Source organism: Suncus etruscus, chromosome 20, assembly GCF_024139225.1.
Source record: "Suncus etruscus isolate mSunEtr1 chromosome 20, mSunEtr1.pri.cur, whole genome shotgun sequence".
In the NCBI taxonomy this organism is placed as follows: domain Eukaryota; kingdom Metazoa; phylum Chordata; class Mammalia; order Eulipotyphla; family Soricidae; genus Suncus; species Suncus etruscus.
The window spans coordinates 9,718,901-9,744,298 of record NC_064867.1 but is presented as its reverse complement, the minus strand read 5'-3'; the positions used below and the strand labels follow the sequence as shown (position 1 = coordinate 9,744,298).

At 36.1% G+C, this 25,398-nt stretch overlaps 1 protein-coding gene across 1 annotated transcript in view; it reads right to left on the bottom strand.

Annotated features, from left to right (window-relative positions):
* Window positions 1-25,398, bottom strand: part of GADL1 (glutamate decarboxylase like 1) — a 239,878-nt gene that overhangs the window by 48,178 nt on the left and 166,302 nt on the right. Inside the window, exon 14 of the mRNA XM_049766059.1 lies at window positions 14,270-14,359. Within this exon, the coding sequence (XP_049622016.1) occupies window positions 14,270-14,359 (90 nt within the window). The remainder of the gene's footprint in view (window positions 1-14,269; window positions 14,360-25,398) is intronic.

Below are 25,398 nucleotides of genomic sequence, written 5' to 3'. Positions count from 1 at the left end.
GCATTTATAAGGCAAGTGCTCTACCCACTGTGCTATCTCTCCAAAGATTCCTCAAAGTTTAATGCTTTTAATGGAGAATTGAGATCATGCAATTTATCAATATTCTGTGTTCTACAATGTTATAAAGTGTGAAATTCATAATGCGTATATAAATGCATTTACTGCCTAGGGAAATTAGAGCTTGGAGGAAGAAAGACTATTAACATCTGAAATTAAGAAGTAAAAATGAACACATAGATCCAGAGGATCTAAAAGAGTTTGAAGATGAGAGTGGAAGAGTTATTAGTGCTTGACTACCACATTAAGAACTGCATTTTCTGGTGAATATTAAAGGCTGTTAAACAAGAATGGAGAAAATTAGTAGCTGCTGAATCCTCTAGCAATTAGAAGAAAGGCTTAGGAGTAGAGGCAATGGTTAGAAGCACATAGGCAAGTTTGAGATTGTCTTGTAGAAGAAACTGAAGTAAGAAAATTGTAGTAAAGAAGCATATTGTAAAATAACTTAGTTTTCTATTAAGTATGGAATATAAAGTGTTTCCTTTAGAAGACTGTATATAAAGTTTAGTGTAATTTTGTGAATTTCCCTGCCATTGTTATCAGCATTCTAACGCTCAATAAATATAAGGCCTTTAGAATCAGAGATCAGAAAATTAACAAAAACATTTTTATAAGCTTATAATTTTTGGTGGTGGTCAAGTTTTGAGCACACCCAGAAGTACTGAGAGACTATTTCTGAACTTGGAGTCAGGGATCACGCCTGGTAATGCTCAGGACACCATATGGGGTGCCCAGGGGACCATATGTGGAACCAGAAATTGAGTTCCATTTAAATATATATGCATACAAATATATTTAATAACACATTCAAGTATGTTTAATTATATGCATGTAAATGTACATGGGTGTACATATTTATATATATGCTCCAATAAAAAATATTTTTCAGACTTTAAACAGAATTTTAAAAATTAAATGATCAGGGCCAGAGCGATAGCACAATCATAGTGCATTTTCTTTGCATGCGGCTGATCCAGGACGGATCTTGGTTCAATCCCCAGCAACCCTTAGGGTCCCCCAAGGCAGGAGCGATTTCTGAAGGCATAGCCAGGAGTAACCCCTAAGCATTACAGGGTGTGGCCCAAAAAGAAAAAAGAAAAAAATTAAATGATCAAAATAATATAATCTTGAAATGAAGACATGTACTGATAATATGAAATCCCTGATTGGGGCCGACGCGGTGGCACTAGAGGTAAGGTGTCTGCCTTGCAAGCGCTAGCCAAGGAAGGACCGAGGTTCGATCCCCCGGCGTCCCATATGGTTCCCCCAAGCCAGGGGCAATTTCTGAGCGCTTAGCTGAGCATCAAATGGGTATGGCCCAAATAAACAAAAAAAAAAAAATCCCTGACTTAAAATTATGTAGAATGTGGATATCTATATTTGGAAAAAATGGTTTTATAAGTTGAATCATAGTATAGCAACTACTTTTTCATTGTTTTGTCTTTGTTAGTAAAAGAGCAAAATTTTCTAAGGCTGTAATATTAAACAGATGAGTGAGTTCATCAAAGAACATATATTTTTATTCATTGTTAATTTTGTAACAGCACAAAAAATTTTAATGTAGCCAGTATTTTACAACTATAAGATTTTTATCTTAGTAGGTTTATGTTGATTCAAAGGATTAGAAAAATTATTTTATTTTTAAATGTCACATAAAATAAATTTTAAATAAGCCTTTTTAGAAATGTTTTAAATTGAACTCTCTTAAATTAGAATATGAATTAAGGGTATTCTCATAATTAAATTATAACATGAAATTTTAAACACAAGGTCATTTTTTCATTTGGTAAGAAGATATGTAGTAGAAATTAATTTGGAAAGCATAGTCTAATAAATTCTGGTGCTTAGAGTATAAAAGAAATATAAATCAGTTGTATAATATTTGTTAAATGACACATAATAAAAGGCATTAAGAATATGTAGAACCTTTGCAGTGCTGTAGATCTATAGTTTACATCTATAACTAAAATCCAGATTAAACATTTTTGTAATAACTGGCAGGAAATTCTGTTATAGCCCTATTTTTTAATTTATTTTACTTCAGTGAGTTCCCTGAGTCCTTACCAGGCTTGGGAAGGGCAACCAGAGATTTACTGCCAACCAGTAACAGATGCAAGTTTAATGCATCAATAGTTCAAGGCATTCAGTGGTACAATGCAAGGACCTGAGGATGCCATACTGCTCAGGTTCTGCAATATCAAGAATACTGGGCATACTCCCAACAGGGCTGGAAACCTTCAGCACCTCACTTGAAAATGCTTGGGAGACCAATTGGTGCTGGGAAGCAAACTTGAGTCAGGTGTATACTAGACTGTATACTAGACCTGAACTGCTCGACTATCTCTCAATCCCTTGATTCTTTTCTTTTATAAAAAGTCTAGACATTAATTATAGTGTTTCCTTTCCTTTCAACAACATTTTATTAAAGAAATGCCTCACCAAAAGGTGTTAATTTCAAGAACCTAGAAGAGAAGTTAGAACATAGCAGGTGCTATAATTTTTTTTAATTTAATAGTATATATAATCATTTTTGAGACAGTCAAAATAACCTAAGAAGACAAGTGATTTGCTTTTTTGTTTTGTTTTGTGTTTTGTTTTAGGGAAAACACCCAGTGATGCTCTAGTTTATTTCTAGCTCTATGGTCAGGGATCACAATTGCAGGACTCAGTGGACCATATGGGGCACCAGGGGTGAAAGTCAGGTCTGCTGTATGCAAGGCAAGATTCCCTATATGCAATATTATCTCTCTGGCTATTTGAAGCTTAGTCAAACATGGTATAACAGAATTAGTAGCAATAAAAGCAAAAGAGTAATAAACATTTGCTTTGTGCAGGCACTAACATTCTATGCTTTTCAATCTCTATTCAATACATATAATATAAGCATTTTTTACATCTGCATTATTGATGAAAGTAAAGGCTAACAAAGTTTAACTTTTCCATACTTACATATTTAGTGAGTGGCAATTTTAATTATTTAGATCTTGAACCAATAATTTAAGCTTCAACAATATCTTAACAAGGTGATAGAGTCATAGCACAGAGGTAGCGTGTTTGCCTTGCAAATGGCTGATGCAGGATGGACCTGAGTTCAATCTCTGGCGTCCCATATGGTCCCCCAAGCCAGGAGCAATTTCCAAGTGCATAGCCAGGAGTAACCCCTGAGCATCACTGGATGTGGCCCACCCCCCAAAAAAATCTTAACAAGATGCATACTCTTAACTGACAAAAAGTTCTCAAATACATTAGTAACACATTTAAGTGTGATATTAAATAATTCTGATAAAAAATAGAATAGAGCTTAGAAGGAGCCCATTTTGAAATGGAAAGCCTGTCTAGAGTACAGGTGGGGTTCAGGTGGGGAGGAGGGAGATTTGGGACATTGGTGATGGGAACGTTGCACTGGTGATGGGTGGTGTTCTTTACATGACTGAAATCCAAACACAATCACCTATGTAATCAAGGTGTTTAAATAATATATATATATATATATATAAAGAAGGAGCCATTTTAAATAAATATTATTTAAATCTTCTTGTTCCTGACACAATACCAGCAATGCAGTTCTATAGGACAGATTGGAAGAATATAAAAGTAGAATACATTACTTATAAAATATAACACATAATAAGAAAGCTTTTTATAATAAAAGGTCATTAGAAAAAATATGTTTAAGAAAACAAACCAGATTAATTGGATAATAATTTTGGGAAAAGATCAAGTTAGACACATTTTACATTGTATACAAAAATAACCTTCAAACAGATTAAGGAAGTAAATAAAAAAAATGACAGAAGTACCAGCAGGAGATGGAATAGAATATTTATCAGATTTGTGAAAGAACAGTAACTTCAGCTTTGAAGCAGTGGAATAAATCATGAAGGAAAAGAGTGACAGATTTGAATACATAAAAAATTTAAAACTTCTTACAATGGGAAAAACAGTGAGTCTAAAATAAAAAGGATGTAATACCAAGGGAGATGTCTTCATTCCATATGATAAGTGCTTTAAAACTCAAACTATATATGCCCTCATTTAAATTTATAAGTAAAACCTCAAACCTCAACATATAAATATGCAAAACATAAGCAAAACAATGAAGACATTGAAAAAAAAGCAAAGAAACTAGTTCACTCTACTAATAATTAATGCAATAAAAATATCAAACTAATAAAGGATTTTTCACCTTTCCAAATAATACAGCCTCTAGTTGCCACAGTTAGGCTCAAATCTATGTACTCACTATACCCTACTGGCATCTTAAACAGCTACAGGCCAATTGAAAAATCTGTTTTACAATATCATCAGAGTATGATTCAAATCACCTAGAGTTTTATACTCAGAAATTACATACTGAGCTCTTTATCCTCTGAAGCGAAACCAGAAAGAGTGAAAGTGAAGATGCTCACCCGCTAGTGTTGACCATGGCGGAAATTGAGAAATAATTTAAGAACTCCCAAATTCCAAAAATGATTTTATAAATTCTTAGGGTGAGACATGACAAGATTTCTTTTCAGAAGTTTAAACCAAGGCATTATGGAATGAGATAGAAATAATATTTAGATAACAAACGTGCAACTATTTTCTCAAAGGTTGTAAGGGCTGGGCTGAAAAGGATTCTGGGGCATCAGGAGTGAGGGGTTTAAACTGAGATGTCAATCTTCTTCAGTATAGACCAAGTAAGGGAGAAAAGAATAAAAGCACGTCTGAAATTTGAGAAGTTGCTGGTCCTCTGAATCATGCTTGATTGCTTTCTGGAAACGAGTAGCTGGGACAGTACAGCTGCTATAATCTTTTATAATATTTTATAACAGCATTATTTATAAGCATTTGGTGTGTCAATTCTTGGCCAGAGAAGAGAAAATGAGCAAAAGTGCCACCAGGGGGCAGATTTGTCACTGGTAAAGGGACTTTAAAGATCCCATAGGGGGAAAAAAAAAATCTATTTTTTCTTCACAGGCTCCATTCTGTTTTGCAGTACTATCTCAAGTTCCAAACAATTTCTACAAAGGTTGTGTTGTGTGTATTAATTTTTGTTGATTAAAAGTACACAAGAAAAGTCCTAGTCTTTTATATTCCTTAATGAAAATTAGATCCAACCTGAAAGCCACTGAACATTCTGGCCCAGTTAAAACTCACAAGTCTCAGACATTATGATTTCTACATTCTCTGAGCATCTTCTTATGACTCTTATGACCCACAAGGGTCCCACAGAGATTCTGAGCTAATGGCTAGTGCGAATGTCTAGGTCACTGGTCCTAGATACATGATCAGATTTCTGAACTGATCCCTTGACATTCTAGAACTGCACTGTGTCATTCTATATAAGCAGTGGAAGATATTGGAAACACATACACACACTTTAGGGCACTCTGTTATAGATGGGGAGATGGGAGTCATTCCTACTTATGAAACTTTTGCCGCCATCACCTCTTTTGGGTGTCTTTCCTTCAGTGTTTTTCTCTGTCTGTAGTGCACACTTCCTTTTATGGGAATCATCATTAAACAGCCAAGATGTTCAGAAAAAAAAAAAGAAGAGGCCAAATGTAAGTTGACACCCAGCTATTAACCCAAAATAAAGGCATTCCCCCAATTTCCTCTTTCCTTTAAATCTAGCCCTTGGATATGTAAAAGATACCTGATTCCCACTCCACTTTCCCCCACCTTGTTGAATTTTGTACTGGTTAATAAAGAAAGGTCAGTTTGGCTTGGCGTTCAGAGATTCTACGAGGGAGAAGACACTGACTCCATGACTCACTTCTGACTGACTTGGTTTATTAATTCTTCATGACTGCCCTAACTACATCAAATCTGTCTGCCTGGGGGTAAAAACTCAGCATGTAGCATTGATTTTACAACCCTGGGATTTATTTTACAGGCAGATTTTCTTTAAGACTCTAAACTTTACAAACAAAAAAAAAATTACAGACCCTTATTTTTTTAGCTTTTTAGAAAAAAAAGAAGGGGTCGTAAGAACAGAATGCACCTGCATGTACTTTATTCCTGCTTCAGCTTCAGAATTTAGGAGTTATTTTCACTTAGTTTGTAATAAACTTCCTTTAATCCTCAATTGCAGAAAGAAGAGAGAAACTGATTAAAAGTTAAAAGTGGGACATACTATACAGAGAGTCTCTATCTGAGAGAGTATTTAAACTAATAGGATTTTACTTTGAGCTCTAATGATTTGAGGAAAGAGAATACAGTATTTAATTAACACTGGACATTTACATGGACAAGCATTTCCTAAACTTACATATTTTCTAGAACTAGACCCCTGAGCACAACTGGTTCCCTGAGCAGTCCTGAAAATTGCTAGTTGTACTCAGGGGTGGGAGAGCCTGACACCTAGATACCCCCAACTATCCAGGGTCTAAGTGGAGGATCTCTAGTGACATTTAGAAATACTCCATTTAAAAAGTACTTCTATTTTAGATTTCCTTAAAACGTAAATTTTAATGAGTATCTTTAAAATGAATGATGAAGAAGAATGAAATAGGACTTCTGAAGGAAGTACTCTCATTTAGATATCACCACATTAATAATCTCATCTTTAAAAATATAGTTTTATAATAAATGAGCCTTATTTTTAGTTTACAAGCTAAAGAGATGAAAGAGAAAGAAAGAAAGAAAGAAAGAAAGAAAGAAAGAAAGAAAGAAAGAAAGAAAGAAAGAAAGAAAGAAAGGAAGGAAGGAAGGAAGGAAGGAAGGAAGGAAGGAAGGAAGGAAGGAAGGAAGGAAGGAAGGAAGGATGAAAGAAAGAAAGAAAGAAAGAAAGAAAGAAAGAAAGAAAGAAAGAAAGAAAGAAAGAAAGAAAGAAAGAAAGAAAGGAAGGAAGGAAGGAAGGAAGGAAGGAAGGAAGGAAGGAAGGAAGGAAGGAAGGAAGGAAGGATGGAAGAAAGAAAGAAAGAAAGAAAGAAAGAAAGAAAGAAAGAAAGAAAGAAAGAAAGAAAGAAGGAAGGAAGAGAAAGAAAGAAAGAAGAAAGAAAGAAAGAAAGAAAGAAAGAAAGAAAGAAAGAAAGAAAGAAAGAAAGAAAGAAAGAAAGAAAGAAAGAAAGAAAGAAAGAAAGAAAGAAAGAAAGAAAGAAAGAAAGAAAGAGAAAGATAGGACAAAAGAAAGGAAGAAAGAAACAGAAAGAGAAAGAAAGAAAAGAAATGAAGAAAGAAAAAGAAAAAGAGGTAGTTAAGTAGATAGGTAGAGAGATAGAATAAGAAAGATAAAGAGATATTGGATATAGTACTATCACAAATACAGATAGAAAAAAATTTCAGAGTTAATGTATTGCCAAGCATGCATTCAATGTGGGTTTAATTTCCAATAACATGGTCTCTCAAATATGCACCTATAACTACTGGGGGGTATGGATCGCCCATTGCCAAAAGGTCCAAGCAACATCACATCTCAGGTTCTTTTATTAAAATTGATGGCCTTGGTGGTCAAGAATTACTGGTGGGGTGACAGGGGATGCATGCTGGGAACAGGGGTGGAGGGAGGACAACATTGGTGGTGGAATGCCCCTGATTCAATGTCACTATGTATCTGAAATACTACTGTAAAGATTTGTAATCCACTTTGGTCAAAATAAAAATTATTATTATTATTTTTTTTTTTTTTGGTTTTTGGGCCACACCCGTTGACGCTCAGGGGTTACTCCTGGCTATGCGCTCAGAAGTCGCTCCTGGCTTGGGGGACCATATGGTACGCCGGGGGATCGAACCGCGGTCCGTCTCCTAGGCTAGCGCAGGTAAGGCAGGCACCTTACCTCGAGCGCCACCGCCCGGCCCCCAAAATAAAAATTATTAATAAACAAAAAGATTATTTATTTCAGATGTTGGAAAGAGAAAACAACAACAACAACAACAACAACAACAAAGAATTACTAGTGGGGCCCCTAAACATGCTTGAGCACTGCTTGGGAACTTTCCTTTGTTCAAAAAAGAACATTCAAATCACAATTTTCAGAAATAGGCAGGTTATCAAAATTGTGGAGGTCACATTTATAAATTATACCAACTTATACATTATGCATGTATAAATAAACACATACATTCACACAGAGAAAATAATGGAGCACAGAAAGAGGTACATAGCTCAAAACTCCAGGAAATGCCTCTTGCATGTCTGCTGTTAACCTTTCCTATAATCAGAGATCCCCACTGGAAATAGGGTTTATGTACTTTTATTTTCAAGTAGGCTGTAAACCAGAAAGCTGCCATGGAGAATACTAAATCTCTCGAAAGGTATCTGGATATCAGATCCAATAATATTTCCAAATAAACAATAAAACAACAAGCCCATCAAGTGGACTCTAAAAGATTTATTCCTAATCTGCTATTGAGAAAGGAACCTATTATAAACGACTAACATATTAGTCACAAATCTGCAGGTCAGCAAATAAAAAAATAAAGTTGGAATGGTTATGCAAGAGGACAAAAAGGCAACTAGTTAATTACTTTTAAAAACATAAATTTTGTTGGTGTCATGGAGTCTTATTTATGAAATGGCAGAAAAGGAAATCTCTTGCATTGAAACTGAATTATGAAGAGACAAAATAAACAATGGAATTTGCCTTTATCCTCTCAATTAAAGCTTCCCTATTTTCAAGCTAGCCCAAGTTTTTCTTTCTCAACAGATATCTGAGCACTCAAATAATAGTAATCTAGAATAAATAAATACATATAAATTTATTTTAGGCACTGGTTTTAAAAATCAAATTATAACCCTACCTCAATGCTGGAGGTTTTTAGGGGGGAATCATATGATATTGAAAATGTAAATATCTCACTATAAATCATTAGGGTAATCCCTCTGAAATTAAAATCAGTACAAAATATCAGTATGTTTGAAAGAATAGTGATGGCAGGAGAAGATAAGACAAATTACAGATGTCATTTGAGAACAATTCATGATAAAAAATAGTTTGCAAAGTATAATCACAGTCTCAAAATGAGACAACTCTCTAGACATAGTCCAGGAAGAAAAGGTTAGAAAGCCTTTTTCATGATTAAATTTTAAAAACCCATCCATATGAAAATTCAAATTGTGAAGCTTTAAATGTAAGTACTAACACATGTAGAATATTTGAAAGAAATAAATGCCTAAGTAGGTGGAATGCTTAATTATGTTTTTCACATTTTTAAGGTGGTAATAAATACTAAAACTTGGAAAGCTTTGTCTAAATAAGAATCAATGAATAACATTCTATGGCTTCATTAAGTCAATGACTCAATAGTTGGCTTATTGTTATTGCGCTTATCATTACTTTCACAAAATAGTCACTAATTATAGGAAATTTAAAAATTGCACAGGAATAAAAAAGATGCTTATATATCTGCTTCCAAACTACTCTCATGAACCAAAGAAAAATTACAGATGGTAAGGTATTTGCTTTATAAGTGACCAACTCTGTTTCTATCCCTGATACAATTAAGGACCCTCAAACACCACAAGGAGTAATCCCTGAGTACCATTGAGTGTGGCCCCAAAGCCAACAACAAATAATAAAAATAATAAACTGTTTTGATAATTATTGTCTGTCCATAGATATACACTATGATATCTAACCATAGATATATACTATATATACATACACAGATGTATATATAGGCCATACGCATGGCCTTCTATTATTTTATTTTGGACTGGTTTGGTTTTTGAGGGCCACATTCAGTGGTGCTGAGGGCTGGTTCTGCACACAGAAATCATTCCTTCAGGACTCAGGAGTGGAATGCTGGGGGTCAAAACTAGGTGGGCCACTTGCAGGGCAATCTCCCTACCCACTATACTATCTTCCTAGTCTCTCTTCTACTTTCTTTTACAAAGTAGTTCATATTTTCTATTAGTTTAACTTTAGAAAATATTTAAAAATTTTATTCCAAACAGTTGTCTACAAAGTTATGAACTGCCACTGTAGAGAAAGTTATTTTCAGGCTTCCTTTAAGGGAGGGATGTTGATTGATCAGAATTGAAGTGATGAACATAAAAAAAATAATGAAAATGAATGGGGATAAAGGAATGGCAGGAGAAAAAGTTCAAGAAAGAGGCAAATACATGCTGGGTAGAGAGGTAATGAAGGGTTAGGATATCACAGTACTTGAAAGAATCAGAAATAAAACATTATTCAGTGCTCTATCAATTAGACTCCAAATACAGTGCTCATTATGGCTTTGACTTGACAAAATATGCCAATTCACCCATTTTCTTTTGTTTATATCTGCTACTATGACCTAAAGTGTATGACCATAGAGACCACTGAAATAGGCAAACTGTACACCATAGACATTTTATTAAAGGCCCCACTCATTTTTTTACTATTTTTTTTTACTAATCACTATTATTCTTTTTATCGCTTTTCTCCTTTTTTCCTCTTTTTTTTTTTTTTTTTTGGTTTTTGGGCCACACCCGGCCATGCTCAGGGGTTACTCCTGGCTGTCTGCTCAGAAATAGCTCCTGGCAGGCACGGGGGACCATATGGGACACCGGGATTCGAACCAACCACCTTTGGTCCTGGATCGGCTGCTTGCAAGGCAAACGCCGCTGTGCTATCTCTCCGGGCCCTTTTTCTTCTTTTTCAATTCAAGAAAAGAAATAATTTTGGGGGTAGGAGGCAACTTAAAAAGAGAAGTTGTTGGAACCAAATGATTGACCATAATATCACACAGTGATACTCAAGAGTTATACTAGATTACACGGTAATTGTGTTCTCAAAAAGTTTTTTTTTCACATGAGCACACAAGCTTACAGTGACACATTCACAAAGGACACTCAGACATTCTAGATTCATGACCAAAGAATTCTCTTCTCCTGCTGCCAAAGGGAAGAAAGCTTATCATACTGCTGACAGTTCAACCTGGCTCTTGTCAAAATCAGAGGGACAAAGTCTTACTTGTTTTATTTATTTGCTTCTGAATATCCAACCAAGATAAAACCCAGAATAAATTTCAAGTGTACTTGAAGAACACTGCAGGTTGTAAACCATACCCTTGCATCTCACACTAGAGGAAGCAGAAAGCCACATACAGCAACAATAGCTCTATTTTCCTCTGTTCTTGGCCAAATTCATGAACACATATCTAGATAGAAAATAAAAGAAACTGTGATCGCTTCAGCAGCACATATACTAAAATTGGAAGAGAAAATAAAGGAAACTTAAAATGTGTCTAAAGCATAAATCTTCACTAATTAGAAACCACCACCACAATTAAATATAACATTATCTAAGGATATCAAGTGGGACAAGAGAGAACCATGATTCTAAATGATAGAAAAAGATTTCCAAAGTGAAGGGATAGAAAATTATGGGTAAGAGAATAGTTTTGGCAAATACTGAAGAGAGAAGAGACTCTCCTTATTAAATTCCATTTCCAGGGCCGGGCGGTGGCGCTAAAGGTAAGGTGCCTGCCTTGCCTGCGCTAGCCTTGGACGGTCCGCGGTTCGATCCCCCGGTGTCCCATATGGTCCCCCAAGCCAGGAGCAACTTCTGAGCACATAGCCAGGAGTAACCCCTGAGCGTTACTGGGTGTGGCCCAAAAACCAAAAAAAAAAAAAATTCCATTTCCAGTTAAACAGTAAAATATATTATATGTCACAGTATTGGATTTCTAGGAATAATATCAAAAACTCTTTAAATAAAGGAAGAGCAAGTCAAATATATTTCCCAACATAATGGAACTATTTGGTTATTCTGATAGTTCTCTGTGCAACAATCCTGAGTCAGTAGAATACAAATATCACAGTCTTTTCTTAACAATCAAAAAGTGAGATAAAAAAATGGCAAATATATCTTCCTCAGCTCAAAACAATTACTCCCCAATTCCACCAAAAAATGTCAGTTGCATTCCATCAGAATAAAAAAAAAAATATTCCCAGAAATCTCACCACTAAATTCTCACATTGTCCATTCCTTTTTCTTTTTATGGGTTACTTACCATATGAAATGTATTCATAAGCACTTTCCTATTTGCATTGTGTGACTGAAAAGCAGTCAAATCCCAAGGACTATGCTAACTGCCTGAAATGGGTAATGAAGAGTTTGTTGAAGCAAAGACACAGAAAAACGTCATCCATCTCTCTCCCTCTTTGCTGCCTGATCTCAGGTTTGACAAGGGATAGAACAGTACATATTGGGAATGTATTATCTAGCCTACTGTGCATGCAGTTTAATGAGCCAGGAATAAATAGAAAATGAGCTGAGATCTAAAAATGCTGTAGCTGAGGTTACAGGTGGCTCTGTTTCATGCCCAATATCTTTCCTCTTCCTCCTCTCAGGCTCTAAACAAGGACCTGATACAAATTCTAGGTTTTTTATTAAGGAAGTTGAGAGCCTTAAGACCCATCTGCCACCTTCACCTGACCTCTATCCTCTGCCCTTTGTTTCCCTGTGGAATTCTAACCACACCCTCTTCTCTTAAATTTCTGGGTCATCCTGGAAGCCACTTCTTTACAAATGTCCCCAGGCTGACATCTGTTTATTGTTCACCTCTCAACACTTGTGTCCTGTGTTAAATGAGAAGTCCTTTCTGTTTCCATGGCAAACAGATCATTTCCTGGAACTGACTTGTCTCCTTCTAACTCTTCCTTTTTTGTTTATTTGTTTGTTTGTAACTATGTGTTTGTTTGAGAGACATGCCTTACCTCTGGCTCTGTGCTCAGATATCACTCATGGCAGTGTTTGGGGAAATTGAGTGCCAAAGATCAGACCAGGTTTGGCACCATGGAAGGCAAAGGATTACCTTAACCCCTGTCCTATCTCTCTGATCTTGTATCTCTATCTCTTTACTTATTTGTCTTCTCACCTCTGGGCTTCTCTCTAATTGTGGTTCCAATGCAGACAGGATGAGTTTACTCATCCTGTCAGCAGAATCCTCTCCTGCTTGCCTAAACATGAAGTGTTTTTTCCTTTTATTTTGGAGGGCAAGTAAAAGGGCTATCACATATAACAGCTGTGGACATTCACATTGATTTTTCCATTAAGGGTAGGGAGTGGTTTGCAGGTCACAGTTTTTACCAACTGGGATCATGGAGGTAAGTGTGCTTGAACAAAAAAGTGCAGAGCAGAGCAAAGTATCTAAATTTGATAATACCAGCATACTGTGAAGTCTCACTTCAGCAGTCAAGTGCACAGGTATTCCCATGAGAGGCCCTTCCCCTCTGGTCACTTCAGTATACTATTTTTAAATGGTATAGGTATGGGAGCAAGTCAGGTTAACTAATGAGACCTCAAAGCTCTTGAAAATATTAGTTTGAGGAAGGATTTATTTGCGGGAGATCTTCAATCATGCTCAAGGATACAAGAAACCCAGTGATAGCTAGGTAACTGGATGGAAGACTCAGAGACAAAAACAAAAATACTGTATGATTTAAGTCATGTGGTGACAGGAATGGCTATTGTCATGCTCATAGTGCTCCCGGGGTCTCTGGAGTCATACCTCAAAGACCTCCAAGGCTATATAAAGAAAATAAGTGCCCTATACCCTGAATTCTTTTTCTGACCTCTAAGGCAGGATTTTAAATGTCAGGATCAGGTGAGGAGAGATGCAGAAACAAAATTTCCTAGATGTCTATCTGAGTTAGCTAATACTAAATGTCTGTGAGGAAAAGTTTAAACATATTTTGTGATTTAATGATGAATTAAATCCCCCTGCTGAACTCTCTGTCACTGTCTCTGCCACTCTCTATGTCTCTCTATCACTGTCTCTCTCTCTCTCTCTCTCTCTCTCTCTCTCTCACACACACACACACACACACACACACACTCCATTTGGGCATACAAAGGAAGCTTTGTTGATGATGGACAGAACAAACATTCTCACAAAGAGACCAGATGTAAACTTCTGACTAAATAATTCTAAGGGAGGTGGCACAGAGACATATTAGCATAGCTGAAGAAATAGTTGCTGTCCATCATACAAATTTTACCTTATTACCAGATTATACTTCCTGAGGTATGTAGTATAAATTAAAACTTCTAAGGAAATTTCATGATTGCCTTGCAAATGTCACATTATTTTGAATTTGTGTCAAGAACATAAATCTGTAAATGTGAACCAATGTTTGCAACTATGTGGAATGTCATTATTGTACAATAAATTAGAAGTTAACTCTCTCAGGGTTTTTAAGAGGCTCTTGCACGTACAGTATGAATTATAGGATCAATAGACAATGGGCAGCAAATCTGTAACATCAAAAGAAATATATAAATCACATATGACTCACCAAATGAAGTTTTGTCCAGAACTCAGGTCCCTCTTCCATCTTTCTTAGGCTGGGTGGAATGTACCAAAAGCAAACATTGGCATACTCAGGCTGTGGGATAAAAAAACTTGTAAGATTTTATTAACTAATTATTATGATTAACCTCCTAATTAACCTATGATTAACCTGATAGTAATTTCAGAGATGCAATTATACTATTTATGTCTTTGCTTTAGAAGCTATCATGCCTGTATTACTGTGATAACAAAGCAAAATCTGATAGAAAAGAATAGACATCTATTCTGCTTTATTTCTGATAAAAGTCTGCTAGAAAATTTTTGTGAACTTATCCACAAATATTTGTTCTTCTATGTGAGGGGTGAGCATAGGTTCATGGGTGTAACTCATGAATTGCTGAGCTAATTCAGTCCAGCTACTTTTTGTTTTTTGTTTTGTTTTGTTTTGCTTTGTTTGGGGGGCACATCCTGTGGTGTTCAGATCTTACTCTTAGTTCTACAATGAGGGTTCACTGCTGGTAGGATTAGGGGTCTAATATACATATGTCCAAAGATAACCGGGCACCTCTTTTCAAAGCTTAAGTTATTTTTTATATCGCCATATTCTTCTAAAAATTCCTTCTCTAAAGAAGGCAGCCAAAGTTGCTGCTACCTTTGACAAATGCAAAATCTCTTATTGTCACTCCCACAATATTGCTAATGTTGCCCTACCAGAGCAATAATACTGCAGGTAGGACATATGCCTTGTACATGGTTGACCAGGGGTCTATCTCCAGCATAACCTACTATTGCCTGAGCATGAAACTGGGTATGACCCCAAACAGACAACAACAACAACAACAACAACAACAAACTGCTAATTCTGCATTCTTTAAAAAATGTAAAGAAAAAGATCACCTTGATTCCTGGCTCTCAAAAGATGTGAATCAGATGTACAACTTTTTCTAGTGTAATTCTCAGTTCTGTGTTCAGAATGCTGAGAAACTAAGTCTGTGGTGGGAACAGCTAAAGAACTGGCATTTTTGAGTGGTAACTCAAGTCATTCTTAAAAAGCTAGCATGTAGCTTTGATTAATAAACTCTGGTTGAGTGAGACCATTACTCAGTATCAGTAATCATCTCTTTCTATCCATGTTTTTGGATAAACATAGGATAACATTCTAGGGCAGGTTTTGCTACTTCGTTGCCATGCAAAAAAGATCTTTTCTACTGTACCTTTCATATTCTCGAAACAAAAGCAGATGAAGTTCCATGCTAAAGGCAATAAAAAATAGTCACTAGGGGCCAGAGCGGTAGTGCAAGCCATAAGGCGTCTACCTTGAGCGGCCAACCTAGGATGGACCATGGTACGATCAACCAGTGTCCCATATGGTCCCCAAGCCAAGAACAATTTCTGAGCACATATCTAGGAGTAACCCCTGAGTGTCACTGGGTGTGGTCCCCCCAAAAAACAAATAACCACTAGTTAGACAATATGGGGACTTCTGCTGGGACGTTACAAACTAGGGGAAAAGACTTAGATTCAGAAAAGACCATGAGTCACACCTACTCCCTCAGTTTCTTCTTCATTTGATTCTCAGTATTGGGGCCAGAGTAATAGCACAGCAGGTAGGGCAAGGGTAGCCTTGCACATGGCTACCCAGGTTTGATCCCCAGCATCCCATGTGGCCACCCAATCCTGCCAGAAGTAACTTCTGAGTGCAGAACCAAGAGCAACCCCTTTGAGCCTCTAGATGTGGCCCCAAAACAAAACAAAACAAAAACAAGATGAGTCTTAGCACTGAGAGTATTTAAAATGACTTCCATTTTCTCACCACAAACACAGTATGTAGGCAATAACTAATGTTATAATAATTCACAATAACCATCAAAGTTATGCTTCGGTGCCAAAGTAAATTTCAAGGTACTTCAAAAGGAGTGAAGAATTATCATTTCATATTTGAAAATCAAGACTGTTATAATCTTATTGCAGTGGATTTTAAATCACATGTGAAAGCCCAGGAACACTTCAAGCTTAATAAGAAAAATTTTTTTATTTTTTCTCTTCCTTAAATTTGTAGCTTTGGGTTTTTTTGTTCACTTTGTTGTTGTTGTTTTTTTTTTATGTTTTGTACCACACAGCAGTGTTAAGATATTATTCCTGACTCTTCACTCAGAGATCACTCCTCGTAGGGCCCGGTGACATATGAGTTGTCAGGGGGTTAACCCACTTGCAAGGGAAGTGCACGATCTTCTATATTATAGCTCTAGCCCAAGACTGATATCTTTGATAGCTAATTTTCAGTCAGAGATACAGTACAAGAGCTAAAGGGGTTTCCTTCTGTGCAGCCAACCCCAGTTCAAGTCCCAGGTACCACATATGGCTCCCAGCTATAGATCAGAGGTCTTCAAACTACGGCCCGTGGGCCACATGCGGCCCGCAGAGGAGTCTGATCTGGCCCGCCAGCAGTGAGCGCTGTTTGGTTGCCAAGATACCTGCCAGCATGTACATCCAGTGTATATCCAAATATCAAGAACCATGCACTCAAAATGGTAACCATCTTTGGTAGCACTTATGCCTGTGAACAGACTTTTTCAAGAATGAAACATCTGAAATCTCCAACCAGATCAAGATTAACTGATGCCCACTTGCATCACTTGTTACGGCTGGCAGTGACAAATATGGAACCGGACATTGACCATCTCTTTAGCCAAAAGCAGGCCCACAGTTTCCATTGAGATACTGGTGCGTGATCTGTTTATTTATAAATGGTTTTCATTTTATTTATACAAGATATGTGCAGTGTGAGTAGGAATTAGTAGTTCATATAATCCGGCCCTCCAGCTCTCTAAGGAACCGTAATCCGGCCCCCACTTTAAAAAGTTTGAAGACCCCTGCTATAGATCATTCCTGAGTGCAGAGCCAGAAATCACCCATCCAGGTATATGGCTCCTGAAGCAAGAGAAATAAATACACAAAATAAAATATAAGTAATTTACGCTTGAATTTCTGATTAAAATTTCATTGAGCTTCTCTAGGATAAAATGTACTGGCCTTCCAAATTATTTGTTCATTTTAAATGAATACAATTTTTCAATCAAGTTAATTATGATAGATCAGAAAATAGGAAAGGTATTCTGTGAACAGAATATAATAATCTATCTATTTTTATCAAATATTTTTTCCTAATGCCATTTATCAATATATTACCTCTTGGTTTCAAATCCCTTCCATTTTGGTGTTTTACAGCATGAGAGGTGAACACTTAATTTCATTTGCTATCTGGTCTGATCTTATTTTTGTCAGCAGAGGGAGCAAGAGGGATACTGAAAAGGAAGAAATAACCACATCCTGGCATCTCCTGTGTTCATATCATGGGTCTCCAGCAGCACAGGTGGCTCTTCAGCAACATGAAATACCAGAAGCAATGGCTTGCTCAGAGCTTTCGCCAGGATCACTACCCTGGCACACTCAAGTCAGAATGTGCTTCCAATGAAAATTTTTGATCATTTTTCTAGCATCCCTAGTGGTAGCTTGAGTGAGTTCTAAAACATGCTCCTTCCTTGTGGATAGAATCTTGTATGGAACTTCAGAAGATGAATTCCTAAAAAACCCTTTCTGCCCCTGTGAATTTCTCTGCCTCTAGTGAACCACATCACACCTTTCCAAACACACCAAAATCTCAGCCCTGAGAGCCAATGAATGGCCTTTTGCTTGAATAGTCAATTATTCTTAGGTGTGGTAGTCTTTTTTCATGTCAGCTAGTCTTGGACTTTTGGGGTCATCTTTCACCCTAAAAAGCAATCCCCTATGAGTTCAAATCTTGTATTAAGAATTCTTTGTGGGCCCGGAGAGATAGCACTGCGGTGTTTGCCTTGTAAGCAGCCAATCTAGGACCTAAGGTGGTTGGTTCGAATCCCGGTGTCCCATTTGGTCCCATGTGCCTGCCAGGAGCTATTTCTGAGCAGACAATCAGGAGTAACCCCTGACCACCGCCAGGTGTAGCCCAAAAACCAAAATAAATAAATAAATAAATAAATAAAAGAATTCTTTGCATTGCACATTCCCACTTTAAATAACTGTAAGGTGTTTTTTTCTTTCCGTTGGAACCTAATATATCATTAAATTAGTTATTTCTTTTCAGTCCCATGATACCTGACAAAGTTATAAATCATTTTACAATACGTTTTATCTTCCACAAGATATGTACTATATTTTATATTAGCTTCTAGATATTATGAATCATCTTTTAAATTTACATCCTTTAGTGACATTCCTTTAGTGTTTTATATTTTAGAAGTAACAATACCTGTGATTCTTTTTGCCAAATTTCTTTTACAAAGTGTGACTTCAGGACTATCACATGTGAAAACCATAAAAGAATGTTTCTAAATAATTTTTTGATAATTTATAAAACTGAAGTAAACTTGATGCTACATTTGTGGAAAACTTTAACTATAGCATTTAAAAAATTACTATGATTTATTAAATAAATAAATACATTCTTTGAATAGTCATAAGAAACATATTTGAGTCTTTATGTCTTACTCTGTAGTTTTTTTATATACAATGACTTTTCTTCGAGAGGTTTTAAAGCAATAATAAGCATTGTGATATTAGAAATATTCATATGTATTTTATTTTTTTACATATATGATTTCTACATTCATGAATATGGGTGTTTTCAATCCATATTCTATCTTATCAAGCATTATAAGTTAAGATGGAAATAATAGGAACCTGTTTAAACCCGACATGATAGTGAAGGGGAGAAAAGACTTGTGCATCTAACTTTCATCATCCATATTTAAAATTTAACAGATAAATAGAAAAGTATTACTAAAAATATGTGCATAGTTTCTGATTTTCAAATACAGATATATTTTAAGAAATAAAACATGTACTCTGATGTTGGGAAAGATTATTGAGTCAAGATGAGACCAAGTAGGAAAAAAATTGGACACTGAGATTAATTAAATTTCCCTCTCTAAAACGGAGTCATGTTCACAAAAGAATCATTTTCTTTCTTAATATTTTATTTGTATTTCAGCAATAGTAATTGTTTTAAGTTAGGGCAATGGGTCTTCAGTATAAATTCCAAACCTAGCCCTAGCACATAGGTTTAAATAATCAACATAGAACTGTAAAATAGAGGAAAAGGCCAGGGCAGCAAATTTCATTGATAACAAGATCTTTTTTTTTTTTTTTTTTTTTTTTTAGTTTTTGGGCTACACCTTGTGATGCTCAGAGGATACTCCTGCCTACCTATGCACTCAAAAATTGCTCCTAGCTTGGGGGACTATATAGGATGTCGGGGGATCAAAAAGTGGTCTGTCCTAGGTCAGCCAAGTACAAGGCAAACGCCTAACCTCTACGCCACTGCTTCAGCCTCAGATAACAAGGTGTTAAGCTTTGAAAAATGTAAAGATAGCACTTAGTAACATTAATATCTTGAACTTGGGTTTCACATGCATGTGTTTTATTGAATATGATTTATTGAACAAATGTCAAGCACTCTACATTTCAGATCTATAAAACTGGCATAATTGTCCACACAAGAGTTGGTTTGATGAATGGAAGGCCTTATTTACAATACTTAGCACCACAGTGAAGTTATATGCCATTCATTTCATATAGTGACTATATTTGGTACTAAACTGGTAGAAAGATTTGTCCTTTTAAAATGCATGAATAGGGGCTGGCGCGCTGAAGCTGGAGGTAAGCTGTCTGCCTTGCTAGTGGTAGCCTAGGATGGACCGCGGCTTGAGCCCCCTGGTGTCCCAGGTGGTCCCCCAAGCCAGGAGTGATTTCTGAGCGCATAGCCAGGAGTAACCCCTGAGCGTCACTGGATGTGGCCCAAAAACCAATAAATAAAATAAAATAAAATAAAATGCATGAATAGGACCTTTAAAATTCCTTCTAGGTAAAAACATATCACAACCTTAATGTCTGCATACAGTATTTAAAGGAAAATTTTTAAATCATACCATGCATAAAAGACAAACAAAACATTTGCTATATTAAAGAAAGAACCTAGATATGGATGACACATTAGAATGAGAAAAAGAATTTCTAAGATACAATAAGATGCAGTTATCTCTAAGGACTCAAAGACTAGTAATGAAGCTATGTCAGAGGACTTTAGCTACAGTGGAATGAGTTTTACAAAAGAAGAAATTTCTCGTAATGCAAGAAATTTTCCTGACCAAAAAGGCAAGTTGAAGATGATATATAAAAGAGAATAGCAAGCACTTGGGATGAATAAATACATGGTATATTGCAGAGAAGAGAATTTGAAAATGGAGATTAAAGTTGCTTCATGAAGGGCTTCTCCATATTCAATGTTTTGGAGTCTGTTTTTAATCCCAGAAGCAATGTGGAAACACTGGAAAGTTTTAATATGGGAAAGAGTTTGTGTTTCTTAAGGGCCACAGGGCAGTTATCACTTAGAGGATGGACTGGGAAAGTCCAAGACTGAAAGTTGGAGATGGGGCCAGAGCAATGGCACAGCAGTAGGGTGTTTGCCTTGCACATAGCTGACCTAGGACAGACTGTTGTTCGACCCCTGGTGTCCCATATGGTTCCCCAAGCCAGGAGTGATTTCATAGCAAATAGCCAGGAGTAATCCCTGAGCACCACTGGGTGTAGCCCAAAATTCAAAAATAAAATAAAGGAAAGTTGGAGGTGAGTTAGGAGACCAAGGTATTCTGAGAAAAAATGGGAGCCTAAAATAATCAGTAGCTTTGGGAGTAGGAAAAATTGAATACCCAGTGCACGTTTAGAAGAAGGGAAAGTGGGAGAGTGATGACATTAAGGTTTTGTTAGAGGTTTAATGGCTTTTTTAAAAAAAGATTGAATTGTGTTGAAGAAAATAGATGCACTTAAGAAAATTTTGAAGTGACTGCATGACTCTGGCCAGTGAAATAGCTCAATGCACACTTTACAGGTGCTGTTTCAGAGTATAGCCAGGTAGTTCCCCAAAACAAGAAAGAACAAAAATAAGGAAGGGGAGAAGAAAACAGGGAAGGGGATGGGGAGGAGAGAAGAGAGGGAAGGGGAGGGGAGAGGAGGAGATAAGAGGAAAGGAGTGTAGGAGAGAAGGGGAGAAAAAAGGAGTAGGAAGGGAAGGGATAAGGAAGAAAGAGGAAAAGAGAGTAGGAGAGGGAAGAGGAAGAATGGGAAGGAAAAGGGAGGGGAAATGGGGAGGGAAGGGAAGGAGAGAAGAGAAGAGAGAATGAGAAGAAATGAGAGGAGGAAAGAGGAGAGGAGAGGTGAGGAGGGGAGAAGAGAAGAGAGGAGAGGAGAGGAGAAGAGAGGAAATGAGAGGAGAGGAGAGGAGAGAGGAGAGGAGAGGAGAGGAGAGAGGAGAGGAGAGAAGAGAGGAGAGGGGAGGGGAGGGGAGGGGAGGGGAGAGGAGAGAGAGAGGGGAGGGGAGGGGAGGGAGGGGAGAGGAGAGGAGAGGGGAGGGAGGAGAGGGGAGGAGGAGAGGAGAGGAGAGGAGGAGAGGAGAGGAGAGGAGAGGAGGAGAGGAGAGGAGAGGAGAGGAGAGGAGAAAAGCAGGCAAAGGCAAAGAAACTAAAAATAAAAAAATTTCAAGGCTAGAGAAAACAACAGCCAAAATTGCTGCAACAATCAAGCTAGAAAAATTAGGTATTAATAAAATATTGTAGTTGCAATCTGATACAATTATTATAAAAATATAGCTCTACATTGTGTTAACTTGATACATGTGCATAAGGGTAAAATATTAAAATATGGATAATTTGTGCTCTCTGGAAGAAACTATGCCATATTTAGGCAAACATTTATCTGTTTTGACAGGTGTATTTACTCCGACATGTTTAGGCAAAAGTTTATCTGTTATGGAAATTATCGATAGAGATCATTAAAATTAAAATTATTAAAATAAATAAAATAAAATAAATCATTAAAATATTAAAATAGAGGAAAATCTATATTATATCTTAGAATAAATAGAATTTGTTCCTTAATGGTTTAGAATAATATAAACTTCATTTGAATGATAACTTTGAATCATCTTTAAGATATGGAAAGTCTTTTTAGGACAAGATACTCAAATATGGGCACACTGGCTTTATATTAACTTTATTTATTCAACATCCCACTGAAAATTTTCATTGCCATTTGCTAAACAGTGAGAGAAGTAATATTAACAAACTAATTATTTTTCTGAAATCAGAAATCTATAGCTTGTAGTTTCCCAGACATGGGATTCAATTAAATCTCTGTATCGCTTAATAAGCATTAAAGTTATATTTAATCAATCAAAAGAGAATACCTGTTAACAAAAAGAGGTTAATCAAACCGACACCGAAATGTGAAATTCAAGTTTAGATTTACTTAGTTTTCTCAAATGAATACAAATAAAGAGGCAAACACAGAGGCAATGTCCTGATAAGTAAAATTTTTGGAATACCATTTAAGAAGCGATCATCTCTATTTTTTGTTTGTTTTGGGTCACAAGTGGTGGTGGGAAGTGGTGTCAAAAATCAAAGAAATGTCCCCAGCAAGCCATAGTGTCTATCTGTCTTGCCTTCACTAAGTCAGCTGGACTCTATCAATATCATATGTAGGACAGAGCTATGAAGAAAACCTCATATCCCAATCTGGGACAGCGGGGGCGGGGATTGAGGAACGTGGATCTGGAAGTGACATCAACACAGGAAATAATCTACACAGGTTCATTTTATTTGTTTTCGTTTTATGGGGCACAACCAGTGGTGCTGAGGGCTTACTCCCAGCTCTGTGCTTGAGGTCACTTTGGACAGAGACCTTATGTGGCACTGGGGGACCATATGGGGTGCCACATGAAAGGCAAGCACACTACCTGCTATACTATCAATCTGGCCCTCATTTCATCTTTTTTAAAAATCATTTTTTCTCAAAGTGTTTTAAAAGGACATGCAGTTCTGAGATGTAAAACACTTTTCATAGGCACTGGAAATCTATAGCTAAAGAAATAAAGAAAGCAAAGCTTGATAAATAAAGGAGAACGTCAACTTCCGTAAAACAAAAACTCAAACTTCAACCCCTACATGCCCAATTGTATATGCCCAATTGTACATTTCTAAACATTATAGACCTGTTTAAGTAATTTGAATGTCATTACTATGCTTAAAAATAACCATAATCATTTGTTGCTTTTCAATTACAGGTTCATATTGGATACTTATAACTCCTTAGAAATTTATTTTTTCACTATTGACTTTTTACAATTACAACAGTTCCATATATTGCTTTCGGCTACAATTTCTTGTGCATTTCTTTGACCCTAAAAAAATCATCTTCATGCCTTCCTTTCATTTTGCTTATTGGAGGACCTCTTGAAGAAACCAGGTCAGCTGTGCTGTAGAATACTAAATATTCTAAATCTGCCTTAATTCTCTGAGGTACTATCAGAAAATTTTGTAAATATGAATTCTTTTGCTATCTTTACAAGTTTCTTTCATCCTTAGTTTTACGGAATGCTGTATTCTTTGGACTTTCTAATCTAATGTTTCCATTCCAGACAGCTTTGGAATTCATGGGGTCAGGATCCTATAGAGAAAAGTCTCCCAAACATACTGGAAGATGATATGAATATCTCATCTGAATTACTTCCTGGGAAGACTCTGTATCACACATTTATTTTATTGTTGTTCTCCTTTCACACACTGTAGACTGTTACTCCTTCTTTTCTCATAACATCAAAATAACCTTTAAAAATGAAATCCACACTCACTTTTACATAAAAATTTACCTGATTTTTTTAGTTATGCCGAAATCCAAAGATCTAATAATAATAACCTACCTGATGCCACCTGATCTGCCCACACCTCCAACTCTATCACATCTAGTCTTTTATTTGATTCGGGGCCATACCCAGAGGTATCTAGAATTACCCCTCAAGTGGTGTGGTGTGCAGGGTTCACTCTGTGTTTGGAACATTATATGTTAACTCTTGGTGAGCTCTGGGTGATCATATGAAGTAGTAGAAACTGAAGTCACTCTGGTGAAAGAAAAAGGAAAAGAAAAGGAGAAGAGAAGAGAAGAGAAAGAATGAAAGACAAAGAAAAAAGAAATAAAGAAAAAGAAAAGGAAGAAAAGAAAGACAGGAAAGAGAAAGAATGAATGAAAGAAAAGGAAATAAAGAAAGAAAAAGAAAGAAGAAAGAAAGAAAGATAGAAAAAAAGAAAGAAAAAGAAAGAAAGAAAGAAAGAAAGAAAGAAAGAAAGAAAGAAAGAAAGAAAGAAAGAAAGAAAGAAAGAAAGAAAGAAAGGAAGAAGAAAGAAAGAAAGAAAGGAAGGAAGGAAAGGAAGGAAGGAAGAAGAGAGAAAGAAAGAAAGAAAGAAAGAAAGAAAGAAAGAAGAAAGAATGAAAGAAAGAAAAAGATAGAAACAAACAACAAAGAAAGGACGAAAGAAAAAGAAAGAAAGAATAAGAAAGATACAATGAAAGAAAAAGAAGGAAAGAAAGAAGAAAAAAGAAAGAGAGAAAGAAAGAAGGAAGAAAGAAAGAAAGAAAGAAAGAAAGAGAAAGAAAGAAAGAAAGAAAGAAAGAAAGAAAGAAAGAAAGAAAGAAAAAGAAAGAAAGAAAGAAAGAAGGAAGGAAGAAGGAAGGAAAGAGAAAGAAAGAGAAAGAAAGAAAGAAAGAAAGAGAAAGAAAGAAAGAAAGAAAAAGAAAGAAAAGGAAGAAAAAGAAAGGAGGAAGGAAGGGAGGAAAAGAAGGAGGAGGAAGGAAGGAAGGAAGGAAGGAAGGAAAAAGAAAAAAAAGAAGAGTATTTTACTCTATTTCTATGAAATGTGCCAATCTGTCTGATTTTTTGCATACTAAACCATCTGTCATAAATCTGCTTTATATTTTTAAATCTCATTTATTTCCAGTGAGATTCAAAAATATATTTACAATACAGTTATTAATTTATTTATTTTGGGCACTTTCTAATTGAATATAAGAACCATGAGACAAAGGAAACATCTTTGTTAGAACTGCTTTTGGCACATAGACATTGACCGATGAATCTTGACAAATAAATAAATGTCCAAAATATTAATCAGATTTATCTATTTTGCTTAAGTTTCTGAGCTACAACTGACTGGTTATTTTCATATTTAGTTAAAAACATCCATGGTCAGAACAATAGTAATCTGGATA